Below are 16,542 nucleotides of genomic sequence, written 5' to 3'. Positions count from 1 at the left end.
GAAGCGGGAAAAGAAAAGACCCAACAAGAGATGGATTGACTGTATAAAGGAAGCCAGGGCCCTCAGTTTACAAGACCTGAGAAGGCTGTTAAGGGTGGAATGTTTTGGAGGACATTGATTTATAGGATTGCCATATTGGAAGCAACCTGGCAGCACTTAACACACACACACACACAAGCTGTGCACCGCTGGTGAAGTTCTTTCCACACTGCAGGCATTTAACAATTTATCCCATGTGAGTTCTCTTGTGTGATGTAAGTTGTGAACGGCTGCCAAAACGTTTTCCACATTCTATGCATTTAAATGGCTTCTCTCCCGTGTGAACTCTTTGATGTTGCTTAAGGCTTGAGCTCCGATTGAAGCTTCTCCCACAATCCAGGCATTTATATGGCTGCTGACCTGTGTGGATTCTTTTGTGTATTTTAAGGTACTGGCTAGAAGTGAAGCTTTTCCCACATTCCATGCATTCATATGGCTTCTCCCTTGTGTGGACTCTTTGATGCATAGTAAGGGCTGAGCTGCAACTGAAGCTTCTACCACATTCCATGCATTTATACGGCTTCTCCCCTGTGTGGACTCTTTGATGCATTGTAAGGGCTGAGCTGTAACTGAAGCGTCTACCACATTCCATGCATTTATACGGCTTCTCCCCTGTGTGGATTTTTTCATGTGATTTAATGTTTGTGTAACTCTTCCCACATTCCAAGCATTTATACGGCTTCTCCCCTGTGTGGAGTCTTTTGTGTATTTTAAGGCTTGAGCTCTGATTGAAGCTTTTCCCACAATCCAGGCATTTATATGGCTTCACCCCTGTGTGGATTTTTTCATGTGATTTAAGATGATGGCTAGAAGTGAAACTCTTTCCACATTCCAAGCATTTATACGGCTTCTCTCCCGTGTGCATTCTTAAGTGTACTTTCAGGTGTGAACTCTGGCTGAAGCCTTTTCCACACTCCTGGCATTGATAGGGTTTCTCTCCAGAATGGATTCTTCGGTGAGAAGTAAGGTGTGGTCTCTGACTAAAGCATTTCCCACATACTGTGCACTGGTACGGTTTCTCCCCTGAGTGTATTCTCAGGTGTGAAGTGAGGGATAAGCTCAAACGGAAGGTTTTCCCACACTTCAAGCACACATATGGCTTCTCCTTTGTGTGGATTCTCTGATGGCAAGTGAGTCCGTAATTGCGAGTGAAGTTCTTTCCACACTTCAAGCACACATATGGTTTCTCTTTGGAGTGGACTCTCTGGTGCACAGTGAGGTGTGCTCGCCTGCGGAAGCGCTTTCCACATTCCAAGCATTTATATTGTTTTTCGTCTGAATGGATTCTCTGATGCAAAGTAGACATTGTGTTACCCTTGAACCTTTTCCTACCCTCTGAGCACTGGCATGGTTTTTGGCCCGTGTGGGTTCTTTGATGGGAAGTAAGGCTTTCACTCAGACAAAAACTGTTCTCACACTCTGAACTCTCAGATGGTTCCTCCCTCATATGGATGCTCTTCTGAGAAGTGAGGCTGACGAGCCTACTGAACCCCTTACCACATTCAGAGCATTTATAAGTTTCACACCCTCTATGGATCCTCTGTTGGGAAGAAAGGTTGGATTCACATCTCAATATTTCTCCACTTTCAGAAGGTTCATTCCTCCTGTTTGCCTTTTGATTCTTTTCTTGCACTGCCTTTTTGAGCAAGCTACTGGCCTGGAAATCTAAAGACTGACCCCCTGACTTCTCCCCTTTGTTTTCCTCCTGCCTCCTTGACTCTTCTTGATTCCCAGAAGGCTCTTCCTCCACTTCATGGCTGGTTGTTTCGAAAGACACCCCACATCGCTCACGGTAATTCTCGCCAACTTTCCTGTTACCTGAAGAAGAAGAATTGGATTTTATATGCCAGCTTTATCTTTGAAGGAGAATCAAACCGACTTACAATCACCTTCCCTCTCCTCCCCACAACAGACACCATGTGAAGTAGGTGGGGCTGAAAGAGTTCTGAGAGAACGGTGACTAGCCCAAGGTCACCCAGCAGGCTTCATATGTAGGAGTGGGGAAACCAACTCGGTTCACCAGATTATTCGTCGCTCATGTAGAGGAGTGGGGATACAAATCCGGTTCTCCAGTTTAGAGTCGATCTCTTTTAACCACTATACCACACTGGCTCTGATTCCACCTGGTGGAACAAAGCTTTCTCATTAGAAGAGGAAGTAAGTCTATAATCTGGAGTTATAACAGAGTTAACCTTTTTGCAAAGTGAATGCAGACCAAGTTATTTTCTCTATTTTAATTTGGTTTCTAAACTGGCCAAGGGACACAGGTAAATTTGGCTCTCTGCATCCGTGATTTTCCTCTGAAGACTTCACTGCCTCCCTGTGGCTATTCTTAACACTCCCCAACAGCTTTTGATACAACGGTTCAATAATATTTTAGTATAAAAGGTACAACATATATTTAGAATAAAAGCTTTCATATGAGTGGTTTCGTTTATTTCATTTCTTTTTTTATGAACCTCTTAAGGATAATGCAGAAGAGGACATTTTATCAGAGAATGAAGTTCAGCACCACAGGAGACACCACGCGTAGGTATATGAGGGCAGAATTCTAGGACTCTAAGATAGTTAGGTGGATAGGGTACTGGTTGGAGAACTGCACCCCAAAAGTAGTCATCAATGGCATTTCATCTGAATGAATTATCCGGTAGGGTGCCTCAGGGCTTGATTCTGGGCCTGGTACTTTTCAATATATTTTATATATGATCTGGATGAGGGTGTGGAGAGATTACTCATTAAATTTACAAATCTGAACACACTGGAGAAGGGGGCAGATCAGAGCAACATGCAATTCAACAAGGATACATGCAGAGTTCTCCATCTGGGTAACAAAAATGCACGCTTACTGGCTGGGGGAAACACTTCTGTGTAGCTGTGTGTGCGAACAAGATCTTGGGGTACGCTAAATATGAGCAGCCAGTGTGATGCAGCAGTAAAAAAAGCTAATGTGATCTTGAAGGGTATCAACAGAGGCATAACATCCAAATTGCAACATGTCATAGTTCCGCTGTACACTGTATTGGTCAGGCTACACCTGGAGTACTGTGTGCAGTTCTGGAGGCCTCACTTCAAAACGGAAGTGGTCAGAATGGAGCAGGTGCAGAGCAGAGTGATGGGATTGATCAGGGGCTGGAGACCCAGCCCTACGAGGAAAGGCTGAGGGACTTGGGAATGTTCAGTCTGGAGAAGTTGAGCGTGGGCATGATTGCTCTCTTTGTGTATTTGGAGAACAGAAGGTTGAGGGGAGACATGATAGCCATCTTTAAATATTTGAAGGGATGTCACGTTGATGAGGGAACTAGCTTGTTCTCTGTTACTCCAGAGACTAGGACATGGAGTAATGGATTTAAACTAATAGAAAAGCGATTCCACCTAAACATTAGGAAGAACTTTCTGATAGTGAGGGCTGTTCAATGGTGGAATGCACTGCCTCAGAGTGTGGTGGAGTCCCCCAGTCCTTGGAGGCCTTTAAGCAGAGGCTGGATGGCCATCTGTCGGGAGTGCTTTGATTATGGGATCCTGCATGGCGGGGGGATGTGGGGGAGGTAGTTGTTAATTTTCTGCATTGTGCTGGGGGTTGGACTAGATGACCCTGGTGGTTCCTTCCAACTCTATGATTCTATGAAAGGCTGTCACTTAGAAGAGGGCAGTGAGCTGTTCCTGTTGGCAGCAGAGGATAGGACTCACAACAACATGTATAAATTATGAGGGGGAAGCAGCTGGATATTAGGAACCTTGTTTTTTTACAATAAGAGTGGGTCAGCAGTGGAATGGGTTGTCTAGCAAGGTGTGGCGCGCTGCCCCTTTCTGGCCGTCTTCAAGCAGAGGCTGGACACACACTTGTCAGGGATGCTCTAGGCTGATTAAGCAGGTTGTTGGGCTAGATAGCCTGTAGAGCCCCTTCCATATCTATGATTCTATGATTTACACAGAGGCTGGTGCTGATCTTTAAAGTACTATATGGTTTGGGACCAACAAACCTGAATAGCGACCTACTGCCTTAAGAACCTACCTGACTATTATGTTCATCTTCAGAGACTTCGTTTCAAGTGCCCTGCCTTCTGAGATGAGGCGGTGGCAATCCAGGAAAGGGTCTTCTTGATTGTGGCACCGGAACTCTGAAACCCCCTTCCTAAGGAGATACGCCTGCCCCCTCCGATTACCATCTTCTGACGAAGGGGGTGAAGACTTTTTAGTTTTGTTTAACATACCCTCAATGAGTCTTCCTTATTTTAGCTCTGGTTTCAATTGTTTTAATAATGTGTTTTTGCTCATTTTAATGGTTTTTAAGATGGAATCTCATTTAATACAGTTTAATTTAATAAATAAATCACAAATAAATAAATATAACAATAAATTTGATAGCCGCTTTGGTGGCTATGATGAAGGCAAAAAGGTGGGGTACAAACTGTGTTAAATCAGAGGCATTTATTTAATATTCATACAGAATTCCTGGAGCAAGGTTGCCTGGGGTTTTGTGACTCTTATCCATATGCTGATTACATTTTTTTTGAGCCTGTGGGACATATGGAATCCTGACACAGTATGGTGGGCGCAGCAACAAAATGGCTGCCACAAAATGGATGCCACAGGAGGCAGAGACGGTCACAAAATGATCGTGGCCTAACTTCAGTAACACCGTGCATCCAGCCAATACCTTTCCACCGGGCCCCCTGTTACCCCCACCCTTTTCGGTACTTTATGCTAGAATCCATTTGAGGGGGTGACCTGCCTGTCTATTCAGTCAAATCGGTAGAAATTGGCGCACCATCTTGAGATTTGCCCAGTTTTACTTGAAATGTTATTATTTTATTGTTTTAAATTTTTATGGTTGATGTGTATTTTACATGATGTGACCCGCCCTGAGCCCAGCCTTGGCCGGGGAGGGCGGGCAAGAAATCGAATCGAATAGGTAAATAATTTCAACCGATTATTGCAAGCCTTATCCTCTGTTGCCAAGAAGAACAGCTCCGTGCCCTCAGTGACAGCCTTTCATGTCTCCCCTTAACCTCCTCTTCTCCAGAGTGAAAATTCCCAAAACCCTCAGCCTTTCCTCATTGGGATTGGTCTCCGGGACTCTAGTCATCCTCCTTGCTCTCTCTGCATCTGTTCCATTCCATCCACATCCTTTTTTGAACTAAGGCCCCCAGAACTGCACACAGTACGCCAGGTGTGACCTGACCAACGCAGGCCAAAAAGTAGTCGTCAATGGCATTTCATCTGAATGAACTATCCAGTAGGGTGCCTCGGGCCTTGGTTCTGGGCCTGGTACTTTTCAATTTTTTTTATATATGATCTGGATGAGGGGGTGGAGAGATTACTCATTCAATTTACAAATCTGAACACACTGGAGAAGCGGGCCGATCAGAGCAAGATGCAATTTAACAAGGATACATGCAGAGTTCTCCATCTGCGTAACAAAAATGTACACATACTGGCTGGGGGAAACACTTCTGAGTAGCAGTGTGTGCGAACAAGATCGTGGGGTATGGATGGACTGTACGCTAAATATGAACAGCCAGTGTGATGCAGCAGCAAAAAAAGCTAATGTGATCTTGGAAGGTATCAACAGGGGTATACCACCAATGAAGTCTCCAGGCCCCTGGTCATCCTCGTCGCTCTCTCTGCATCCGCTCCATTCCATCCACATTCTTTTTTAAACTAAGGCCTCCAGAACTGCACATAGTACGCCAGGTGTGACCTGACCAACGCAGTGTACAGTGGAACTATGACATTCTTGCGATTTGGATGTTGCGCCTCTGTTGATACACTCCAAGATCAGATTAGACCTTTTGGCTGCTGCCTCACACTGGCTGCTCATATTTAGTTTACAGCCCGCCTGTACCCCATGATCTTATTCACACACACTGCTACGCAAAAGTGTATAATTGTGTATATATTCTTCTTTATGGTTATAATGGCTTATTTCCTTGACAATTAGTAGATCTCCCCACCCTGCAGCTACTCCTCATCTTTTCTCAGACCTATCAACACTTCCAGGATGATGGAATCAAGGTCAAGATCCAAGACCCACAGATCTAGATTAACACTAAGAGGAACGGGACTGTTTCCGCCTTCCCATCCCATGCAAAATTTTATGAGGAAGGAAAGGTCAGTGGAACTGCAGGAAGTATCCCTGGGTTCATGAGCTCCCAGCGTGAGGGATCAGGGCCATTCAAAACATCTAGCTAATTTCCATGGAAACTCCTCTATCCCCAGCCAACCAAGGCATCCAGCACATATCTAAGCACCCACCTGCCGACTGCTCCTCATCTTCAGAGTCTGGAGGAAATGGTGCTTCCCTTTCCTGAAGCCAGGAGATGAGGCCAGGCTTGGGAATTGCTTTGGAGGAAACAAATGGAATAGTTACTACAAAAGAATCGTGCATTCCTACGTAATCCTTTATGTTCACCTTCTAAAAGGCGATGAGAGAGAAGGAAAGAAGAGTTGGTGTTCATACCCTGCTTTCCTCTACCATAAGTCTCAAAGCACCTTACAGTGGTGAAAGTGGACATCCTTTTCTGGTGCCTTAAGTATCTAGGCATCAATATATCTTCACAAAATAAGACACTTTTCAAAATGAGCTATGCAAGAATTTGGGGAGAAATAGAAAAAGACCTGAACCAATGGACAAAGATGACTATTTCCTCGCTGGGAAGAATATGAACAATAAAGATGAACGTACTTCCAAGGTTAAACCTCTTATTCCAATTTTTACCAATACGTATAACTGACACAACGATAGACTGTTGGCAGGGACAAATCAACCATTTTGTCTGGAATGGGAAGAAGCCAAGCGTCAAATTCAAAGTTCTACAAGATGATAAGAAAACAGGTGGACTAGCGCTACCGAATTTTAAACTATACTACCATGCTGCCTGTTTGATGTGGATTGTAGCTTGGATTAAGCACCCCAAGAACAGAAACATCATATTGGAAAGAGCTGGTCTTTCACAAGGTTTCCATAAGGTTTTATGGAATCCCAAGTGTCTGCTCCAACCAGGCAAAAACCCCAAAGACTGCGATATTAAGCCACCGATCTTAAAAGTCTGGAACAGATAAAAAAAGAGAATTAACCCCTCTCCGCCATCTATAATGTCACCGACTGAAGCATATCACGAAGACATTGCACTGAGAAACGAACAATTTTTAACATATCTTGACATGGTGGACGCCACAGGAGAGCTCAAAAGTCTACTAGTGCTCCAAGACAAGTTTAAAAACATGAGTTGGCTGACATACCTTCAACTGAGATCCAACCTAAAACAAATGGTCTAAAATCTGGGACATTGAAAGAGTTAACGCTATTTGAGACAATTGTAACTAAGAGTGATGACCATCTTTTAGGAAATTTTTTATAAATTATTATTGAAATATGATTCGGAAGCAGAACAAGTCAAGACAAATATGATCAAATGGATGCAAAACTTCGGTGAGATGGTTACAATGGAAATATGGGGAAAACTTTGCACCCTTGAATTGAAATATACCGCAAGCCAAGAAGTAAAAGAAAATTGGTACAAGACGTTCTATAGATGGTACATGACGCCCAACATGATTTCTAAGATGTCCCGCTCGAAGGAAAAAAAGGGTGTGCTGGAAATGCCGTGAGACAGACGGTTCTGACTTTCATGTCTGGTGGACTTGTCCGAAGTTGCAAATGTACTCGAAGAAGATTCAAGGTGAAATACAAAATATGCTTAAATTAAAAATAAATCTAGACCCAAGATACTTTTTACTAAGCATAACACCATCTGACCGACCTATGAGATTCAAAGATCTGTTTAAATATGCTACAATGGCTGCGAGAGTTGTTTTGGCAGGAACCTGGAAACAAACGTCTATATCTGGCATTGAAGCATGGAAAGACAAGACGCTTGAATATGTAACTATGGCCAGAATGACTTCTGTGATGAATCTAACAATGAGTTTAGGGAAAAGTTTAATGAGAAATGGCAGCCATTCCATACCTACATATCAGTCAACTTATAGATATAGTATAAGATATTAGACAATGTAATCAGTTATATGAAAAAACAGAGTTGCACTTACCTGTAACTGCTGTTCATCCAGTGTCTTCAGTACAGGCATGCATGGGACTGTGCGTGCGCAGGCCAGCCGCGGAGACGTTCTAAAAAGCTTCTAGAAGCTTCAAAATACTTGGAGCACTCCCCCCTCCCCTCGTCTAGCCCCAAGCGCGGGCTTTCTTCCCACCTAATGATCACATGACGAGGGGGGGAGAGGATGCTCCTCCCTCAGTTCTCCCTTCGCCGCCGTGGAGGAGTACATTAAGATGCAGAAAAAACCAGAAAACAGCCCACAGCAGGGAAAGGAGGGAGGGATGCGTGCCTGCACAGAAGACACTGGATGAACAGCAGTTACAGGTAAGTGCAACTCTGTTTTCATCTGCTTGTCTTCTGTGCAGTTCCACATGGGAGAGTAGCAAGCTCATTACCTTGGAGGAGGGTGTGGGCTCCTCACCAGAACACTGACTGCAATACTGCTCTCCCCACAGCTGCATCGCTCCTGGAGTCGACATCGATGGAGTAGTGTCGCAGGAACGTAGACGGGGTGGACCCCGTGGCAGCTTTGCAGACATCCAGAAGATCCACCCTGCCGAGAAAAGCAGCCGAGGAGGCCTGTGCCCTGGTGGAATGAAGCCTTGGATACTCACCGTAGAGGCTCATTCTCTTCTGAGGCGAAGGGCATCCTGATCAGTGGGTTATTTTCCTCTACATCCGGGTAGGCAGGACCTAAACTCAAAACTTCCTGTCTCCCCTTGGCGGGAAAATACCCCACAGGAAGCCAGTTATCGTCTAGACTAGCTATATTGACAGGAACAAAAAACGCTTGCAAAAAACTCCTCGTTAACCAGTAACATAATAACCGCAACAGAAAACATAACAGTTAACATACAGAATTCTGACATTCTAGTGTGTGCCGGTTTGTAAATCTTGAATTGTACCGGGCGGGCAGGATGCCCTTCGCCTCAGAAGAGAATGAGCCTCTACGGTGAGTATCCAAGGCTTCATTCTCCACTGAGGCAAGGGCATCCTGATCAGTGGGACTTTACAGAGCTCCCCACTGGGCGGGTATCCTTCTATTCTACCACACTTTGAAGCACCCTGCGGCCAAAAGCTGCCTGCGCTGAAGACCAGGTATTAATCCTGTAGTGCTTCACAAAGGTTGATACTGAGGACCAGGTGGCTGCCCTACAGATTTCATCAACTAGAGCTTGTTTATCAAATGCCGCTGTGGTGGCCGCACTACGAAGAGAGTGGGCTGTAATTCCCCCTGGAGTTGGGACACCACAGCTGTGGTATGCCTCCTTAATACATTGTCGCAGCGTGTAACCTATTGCTGCCGCTGACATCCTTTTCCCTTTGTTCGGGTTGGAAATCCCTATGAACATGAAATCTGACTGTCTAATGTCAGCTGTCCTATCTATAAAGATGCGTATGGCTCTTCTCAAATCTAAGGTGTGCCATAGTTTTTCTAAGGTTCCCTTAGGTTTTGGACAAAACAAAGGGAGGTTAGTTTCTTGTGTCCTGTGAAATCTAGAATTGACTTTTGGCAAAAAGGTCGGGTCAGGAGTTAACACCACTTTGTCTTTATGAAATACACATAGCCCCTCCCTAATTGAAAGGGCCCTAAGCTCCGAAACCCGTCTAGCAGAGGTGATTGCTGTTAAGAAAAGAACCTTCATGCGAAGGAATCTCATAGATACCGAGCGGAGGGGTTCGAAAGGCGGCAGAGTGAGGGCTTTGAGGACCAAGTTAAGATTCCAGGATGGGAACCTGTGAACTATGGCTGGCTGAATTTGAGTTACCCCTTTTATAAAGGCCAAAACATGATTGTGTTGTGCTATTGTGCCTCCCTCATAACGAGGAAGAACGGTTGCTAAGGCTGCCACCTGCCTCCTCAAGGTAGATGCTGAGAGACCTAGGTGAGTCCCTTGCTGTAAAAACTCTAATACCTGTGGTACACCTGGTTGCAGGGGGTCAACCTTCTTTCTTTTGGCCCATCTAACGAAAGCCTTCCAAGAGGCATTATACATACGTCTTGTGGACGGTCGTCTGGCCTCAATGATTGTATCCACCACGTCGTTGGTATAACCCTGACCCTTGAGGGCTATCCTCTCAAGTGCCACGCGGTCAAACAGAACCACTGAGGGTCTGGGTGCACTAGCGGTCCCTGAATCAACATGTTCGGTGATGGTGGGATCTGCCAGGGTTCCTGACACGATAGCCATTTCAGATTCACAAACCATGGTCTGCGAGGCCAGAACGGGGCAATGAGAATAACATTGGCCTTCTGTTGTGAAATTTTTCGGAGTACCTTGGGCAGGATGGGAATTGGAGGGAATGCATAAAGCAGACCTTTTGGCCAGGGACTCAGAAGAGCATCCATTCTTTCTGCCCTTGGATGTTGGTACCTTGAATAAAATCTTAGCACCTTGTGATTTGAGTCCGAGGCGAATAAATCTACTGAAGGGGTACCAAATCTGGCGGTAATAAGATAAAATGTTCCCTGATCTAGCTCCCATTCTCCCTCGTCGGCATATTGGCGACTTAGCCAATCTGCCTGCACATTGAGTCTGCCTTTGATGTGTTCCGCTCTTATTGATGGTATGTTTTCCTGAGCCCAAGCGAATATTGCCACAGCCTCTCTGTGTAGGGCCGAGGATCGAGAACCGCCCTGTTTGTTTATACAGGCCTTTGTCGATGTATTGTCCGTCCTTATGAGGACATGATGGCCTCTGAGATTGTTGGCAAAGCTCAGTAGAGCTAGTTTCACCGCCCTCAGTTCTAGGAGGTTTATGTGTAGCATGGACTCCTGCTGGGACCAACGACCTTGTGTCATCTGCTGGTCCAGGGTGGCTCCCCAGCCTGTTAAGCTGGCGTCCGTAAATATCTGTAGGGGCTCAGAATGTATGTATTGAGTTGCCCTGCGTAGTATCGTTGGCTTGCACCACCAGTGGAGACTGCATCTGACCTGTGTGGGGATTAAGATCATCTTTACCTTCTTTCTGGCAATGTCCAATTGGTATGGGAGAAGAAATGTCTGTAGTGGACGAGAGTGGAACCGAGCCCATGGGACCACTCCGATGCAAGACACCATCAAGCCCATAAGTCTTGCTAGGGACATGAGCAAGGTTGTCTTTAACTTGGCAGTTGACGAGGCCAAGGATATTATTTTGTCCACTCTGTCTTTTGGTAGTGAGATGGTGTCGTGTTTGGAATTGATTTCTTCATTTAAATCTAAGGCTAAGATGGCCTTGGCTAGTAGCCCTTGATAATCCTCCCCAGAGAACAGTCTAGAATGTTGTTCGACAGACTGAGGGAGTTCTTCCTCATCTGTGTCAAATTCTCCTTCCTCTTTCTCTTCTCCCTCGTCCTCAAGGGAAGAATTTGTGGACTTGGAGAGTTCCATCTGTGGATCCCTTTGTTCCACCACCACAGCTTTCATGGCCGCCTTTGTGGGCCAGGCAGCATGTTTTGTAACCCCTGAGGTGCTAGGCCCAGAAACCACTGTGGGGCTAGGGTTTTGCATGGTAGGGGTTACCTACCATGGCCATCTGGAACCGCCCAGATAGGTGGGGGTAGCCGTGCCTGAAAAGCCTGAAAGTCCTGCCATTGTCGCTGGAGGGCGCAGTTAATCAGCTCATCCGCGTTTTCCCATGATAAAAAATGGCCTCCCGCCGCCGATTGAGTAAAAGGGGGGGTTGCCAACTCCCGCCTGGAAAACAACCGGTGCCGCAAAGTTACCCGTTCCCACTGGGAGGGAGACTGCCGCTGCCGAAGCAGGCGCCTGAGCCGTGGGCATCGCATTCGGGTGTCTGGGAGATGAATTAGGCGTTCTCCGCCAGGCTTTCAGGTTAGCGCTAGCTTTGCCGCCCCGTCTCTTTCTTCTCCTGCCCGGCTGAGGCGGCGTGGCTTTTCGCACCTTTTTTATCTTTGGCTGGGTCGGGGTCGGCTCATTGATTAGGGCTTCGTCTGGCTGCGGCACGCTCCCTAATGGTCCGCAATCGCGGCTGTTGGGAGAAGCGGGAAGCTTTGGGACATTTTGGACCAGTCCCCTTTCATAATCCTTTTCAGCGAGGAGATCGTCCTCTCTGAGTGAAATGGCGTCGGCCATTTTGACTCCCCTATGCCTTAAGGCTGAAGTAATAGAGGAGAAGACACACCGGGAAGGGAGGAGCAGGATAAGTATTGGAATAAACAGGAGGAGAAGGGAAACAATACACTCACGATTACAGACGGACAGAACGATTAAGTAAGACTCTCCTAACCACTCCTTATCTAGAAGAAGGCACGGAGCTCGCGATGGTGCCTGCTCTACCCAAATAGGCAGGACGAAAACTGGCTTCCTGTGGGGTATTTTCCCACCAAGGGGAAACAGGAAGTTTTGAGTTTAGGTACTGCCTACCCGGATGTAGAGGAAAATAACCCACTGATCAGGATGCCCTTGCCTCAGTGGAGAATGAGCCTTAATGGGCAGAGGGAAGTCCACATGTGCAGAGGCATAGGCCAGTCTAATGGCAGTGACCACCCACCTAGAAATGGACTGTGACGAAGCCGTTCTCGCTTTACGAGGGCCTTTAAAGCAGAGGAATAGGGACCGATCCTTCCGGAAGGACTTTGTCTGATCCAAATAAAACAAAAGAGCCCTACGAACATCCAGTGTGTGCAAAGTTTGTTCAGCTGGGGATGTCGGGTCTGGGTAGAAAACGGGCAAAACTATGTCCTGAGACATGAAAAGGTGTCACAACCGTGGGTCTAAATTGTAGACTAGGACGCAGGATGACCTTGTCGGGATGGAACCTCGTAAATGGGGAATTGCATTGAAGCTCTGCCAGCTCCCCCACCCTCCTAGCAGAGGTGATGGCTATTAAAAATGCTGTCTTATAGGTAACAAACAAAATATCACAAGTAGCCATTGGTTCAAATGGTTTATGAGATAAAAAAGATAAAACAAGGGACAAACTCCAACATTCCAAGGGTTTCTTAACAGTAGGGTATAGATTGAATAAACCTTTCAAAAACCTTTTCGAATCCGGGGCAGAAAACAGGGTAAAAATACCAACGGGATCATGGTAATAAGGCCGCCAAATGGACCTTGATAGACGTAGTGGATAACCCAGTATCTCTTAATGTTAGGAGGTATCTGAATATGTCGCTTGGAGGACAAGAAAAAGGGCAAATGTGATGCTGCTCAGCCCAGGCGACAAAGCATTTCCACTTAAAATGGTAAGAACGCCTGGTCGAAGGCTTTCTAGAAGCCAGGAGAACTTCTGAGATCCTATCCTGCACCTGAGCTATGGCTGTATCCACCATGCTGCCAGGTGGAGTGAGGGGAGGACGTGGAATAGGACTGGACCCATGGACAGAAGGTCGTCCACCTCCGGCAGGAGGCAATGGACCCCTCCGGACATCTGCCAAAGGGAGGGAAGCAACACCCGTTTTGGCCACATGGGGGCAATCAAGATTAGGTGCGCACCTTCTGCTCTTGCCTTTGCTAGCGTCTTCCCGAGGAGAGGGAAGGGTGGGAAAGCAAAATAAAGGCCCGCGTCCCAATGAAGTTGAAACGCGTCTCCAAGAGATGAGCTGTCCAACCCCGCCCGGGAACAGAACAGGGGGCATTTGGCATTGTATTGGGTAGCAAAAAGGTCCACCATAGGGAAACCCCATCGTTGGAAAATAGGAGTAAGGATAGAGGGCTTTATGGACCATTCGTGATTGCCGGACACCTGCCTGCTTAATAGATCTGCAGTAATGTTGTCCTGGCCCGCTACGTGGATCGTGGAAAGGGTGATATGGTGATCGATGGCCCATGACCAGAGCCGAAGGGCTTCCGCACAGAGGGTAAGGGAACCCATGCCACCCTGTTTGTTGATGTAAAACATGGCCACTGTGTTGTCGGTGGCCACGAGCACTCGTTTCCCTTCCAGGATCGCTGCAAAAGAGATGACAGCATATCTGATTGCTCGAACCTCGAGGTGGTTAATGTGCAGTGAACACTCTGAGGGTGACCAATGTCCCCAAACCTTGTGGGAACCACATAAAGCGTCCCAACCTAATAAGGAAGCACCAGTATAGATTACTAAATCGTGAGGGGAAACTCCTAATGGGCAACCCTTAAAGAGATTAGCTTCCACAGACCACCAGGTAAGGGACCGTAGTACTGATCGTGGGATGGACAATCTACGGTTCTGTGAATCAACATTAATAGTAAAATGGCGAATAAATCAGTTCTGCATACACCTCATATGCATCCTAGCATAAGGCATGACATAAGTCGTGGAGGCCATATGTCCAAGGAGTTTCTGTATTCGGACAGCTGTCTGAAAACGGTTACGTGTAAAGGCAGAGACCATTGATTGTATCACTCGGGCTCTGTCCACAGGCAAAAAAGCCATCAAAGTGGGAGCATCTAAAACAGCGCCGATAAATGAAATGCGGCGAGCAGGGGATAGGTGAGATTTATCCTTATTAACAATAAGGCTCAGACTCTTAAGTGTATCACAAGCCAAGGCAATGTCCCTTTCTAGCCCTTGCAGGGAGGAGGAGACAAAAAGCCAGTCGTCAAGATAGGGGTAGACTGCACAACCTCTGGAGGCTAGGAACCCGGTAACAGCAGAGAGGCATTTGGTAAAAACCCGTGGAGCAGTTGCCAAGCCAAAAGCGAGGACGTTATACTGAAAGCAGCAACCTCCACATTGGAAATGCAGGTACCGCCTATGAGCAGGGTGTATGGCCATGTGGAAATAAGCATCTTGCAAGTCCACAGTAGCAAACCATAGATCCCGACAGCAGGGGCAACACGTCTTTTAGACACAACATCCTAAATTTAGGTACGATAAGGAACTTATTCAGTTCTCTAAGGTCAAGGATTGGGTGCTGGCCCCCGCCTTTCTTACATACAAGAAAGTACCTGGTGTAAAACCCCAAATCCACCATAGGAGAGGTGAATTCAGATATTGCACCCTTTGCTAACAGTTTAGCAACCTCCCCTTCCAAAAAGGGGGATGTAGATGCAGAACCCAGCGGAGGAGAGGAACAGGGAGGCAGAGAATGCAAATGCAACCGGTAACCAAACTTTATTATAGGCCTTGTCCAAGCATCATCAGTGATTTGAGCCCGCTGATCATAGAAGTAAGACAACCTATCTGAAAAGATAGGGTTAGGCTCTAGTCAGGCCACATTCTTAGAACGGGCCTGCGAATCCCTAGGAGCCTGACCGCCCTGGCACCCTCTACGCCTAACCCCCCCTTCTGCCCTGCTGGTAGGGGGCATATGGGGCTTTATAAACCTGCGTAGAAGGGTAAGGCTGAAACCTATAGGGTTTATTATAGGAGGAGGACTGACGTGGAAAGTACCTCTGGAGGAAGCCTCCGGTGGACTGTGCAGTCACGCCCAATGACTTGGCGTTTTGCTTATTCTTCCTAATCCTATCCAGTATTGAATCAGTCTCCTCACTAAAGAGGAACTTGCCCTCGAAAGGAAGGTCCTCGATCCTTGCTTTAGTATCTGCTGGGAGCGTAGAACCTCACAGCTAAGCATGACTCCTAAGTACCACAGCCGAGGCCATCGAGCGACAGGCACTGTCAGCAGCATGTCATGCAGCATCTAGTTGCTGACGACCCAACCTAGAGCCTCAGCCAAGAGGCTTTTTATCTTCAGGAAGGTACTCTAGATATTGAGAAACCCGATCCCAAAGGAAAATCTGGTAACGCCCCATTATGGCCATAAAATTGCATATCCGGAGGGACAGAGCAGTAGAAGAATACATCTTATGCCCCAACACATCAAGCTTTCTCCCCTCATACACAGGAGAAGAATGAGCACCACCCTTAAACGAAGAGGGGAGCGCATCCATAACAATAATTAGGGATGGGGTGTTGAAACCGAAAATCAGACCCCTCTGGGATAATCTTATACAGAGTTTCCACTCTCTTTGTTAAAGCCCGCATGGTGGAGGGGCGAGACCAAGCTACCAAAGCAATATCTCTGATAAAGGGGAGCGCAACAGGCCCAGAATCAGGACTGTAAAGGACCCCTAGGATAGGATCCGTTGCACGGGAATCAGGCTGAGAATAGGGAATGTCAAGGGCTTTTGCCATCCTCATTAGCTGATCAGAATACATCTTCCAATCTAAAGGAGGAGGTATGGGAGCCGAGTCCTCGAAGACGACGTCAGGAGATGGAATCGATGACTCCTCGACATCGACATCAGAGTCAGAATCAAAGCGAGCACAATGATGCATCGACATAGAGGCAGGCTGCGGTCTAGATAGTGGAGCGTTTCTATCAGGTTTGTCCATCAACGCTGAAGAGCGGCTGGAGTGGTGCCTCCGACGATAAGTCGTGGGGAAAGGAGCTTCCCAATATGGTGAAGGAGGCATGTAGGGGTTAGGGAAATATGGCCATTGCTGGAACATGGCAGCCGGCATCGGTTCCTGCTGGGGAACTCGCTGAGCCTCCTGTCCCTTCGATGCTGAAG

The 16,542-nt window shown here is 46.8% G+C and overlaps 2 protein-coding genes across 2 annotated transcripts in view; both read right to left on the bottom strand.

Annotated features, from left to right (window-relative positions):
• Positions 1 to 226: 226 nt before the first annotated feature.
• Positions 227 to 12,177, bottom strand: LOC130480868 (zinc finger protein ZFP2-like). Its single transcript, XM_056853526.1, has 6 exons — positions 11,818 to 12,177; positions 10,099 to 10,312; positions 8,495 to 8,652; positions 6,295 to 6,454; positions 4,052 to 4,208; positions 227 to 1,409 (listed from the first exon to the last, which is right to left on the bottom strand). The coding sequence occupies exons 1-6, from the start codon at positions 12,175 to 12,177 to the stop codon at positions 227 to 229; spliced, it is 2,232 nt and encodes a 743-aa protein (XP_056709504.1).
• A 1,180-nt stretch (positions 12,178 to 13,357) lies between these two features.
• Positions 13,358 to 16,542, bottom strand: part of LOC130480760 (zinc finger protein 135-like) — a 44,008-nt gene continuing 40,823 nt past the window's right edge. The window contains exons 7-8 of the mRNA XM_056853416.1: positions 13,835 to 13,995; positions 13,358 to 13,474 (exon numbers count right to left, since the gene is read on the bottom strand). Of these exons, the coding sequence (XP_056709394.1) occupies positions 13,358 to 13,474; positions 13,835 to 13,995 (278 nt within the window). The remainder of the gene's footprint in view (positions 13,475 to 13,834; positions 13,996 to 16,542) is intronic.

The sequence above is a fragment of the Euleptes europaea genome, chromosome 1 (assembly GCF_029931775.1).
Source record: "Euleptes europaea isolate rEulEur1 chromosome 1, rEulEur1.hap1, whole genome shotgun sequence".
Lineage (NCBI taxonomy): Eukaryota > Metazoa > Chordata > Lepidosauria > Squamata > Sphaerodactylidae > Euleptes > Euleptes europaea.
This window is presented reverse-complemented; position numbering and strand designations above follow the sequence as displayed.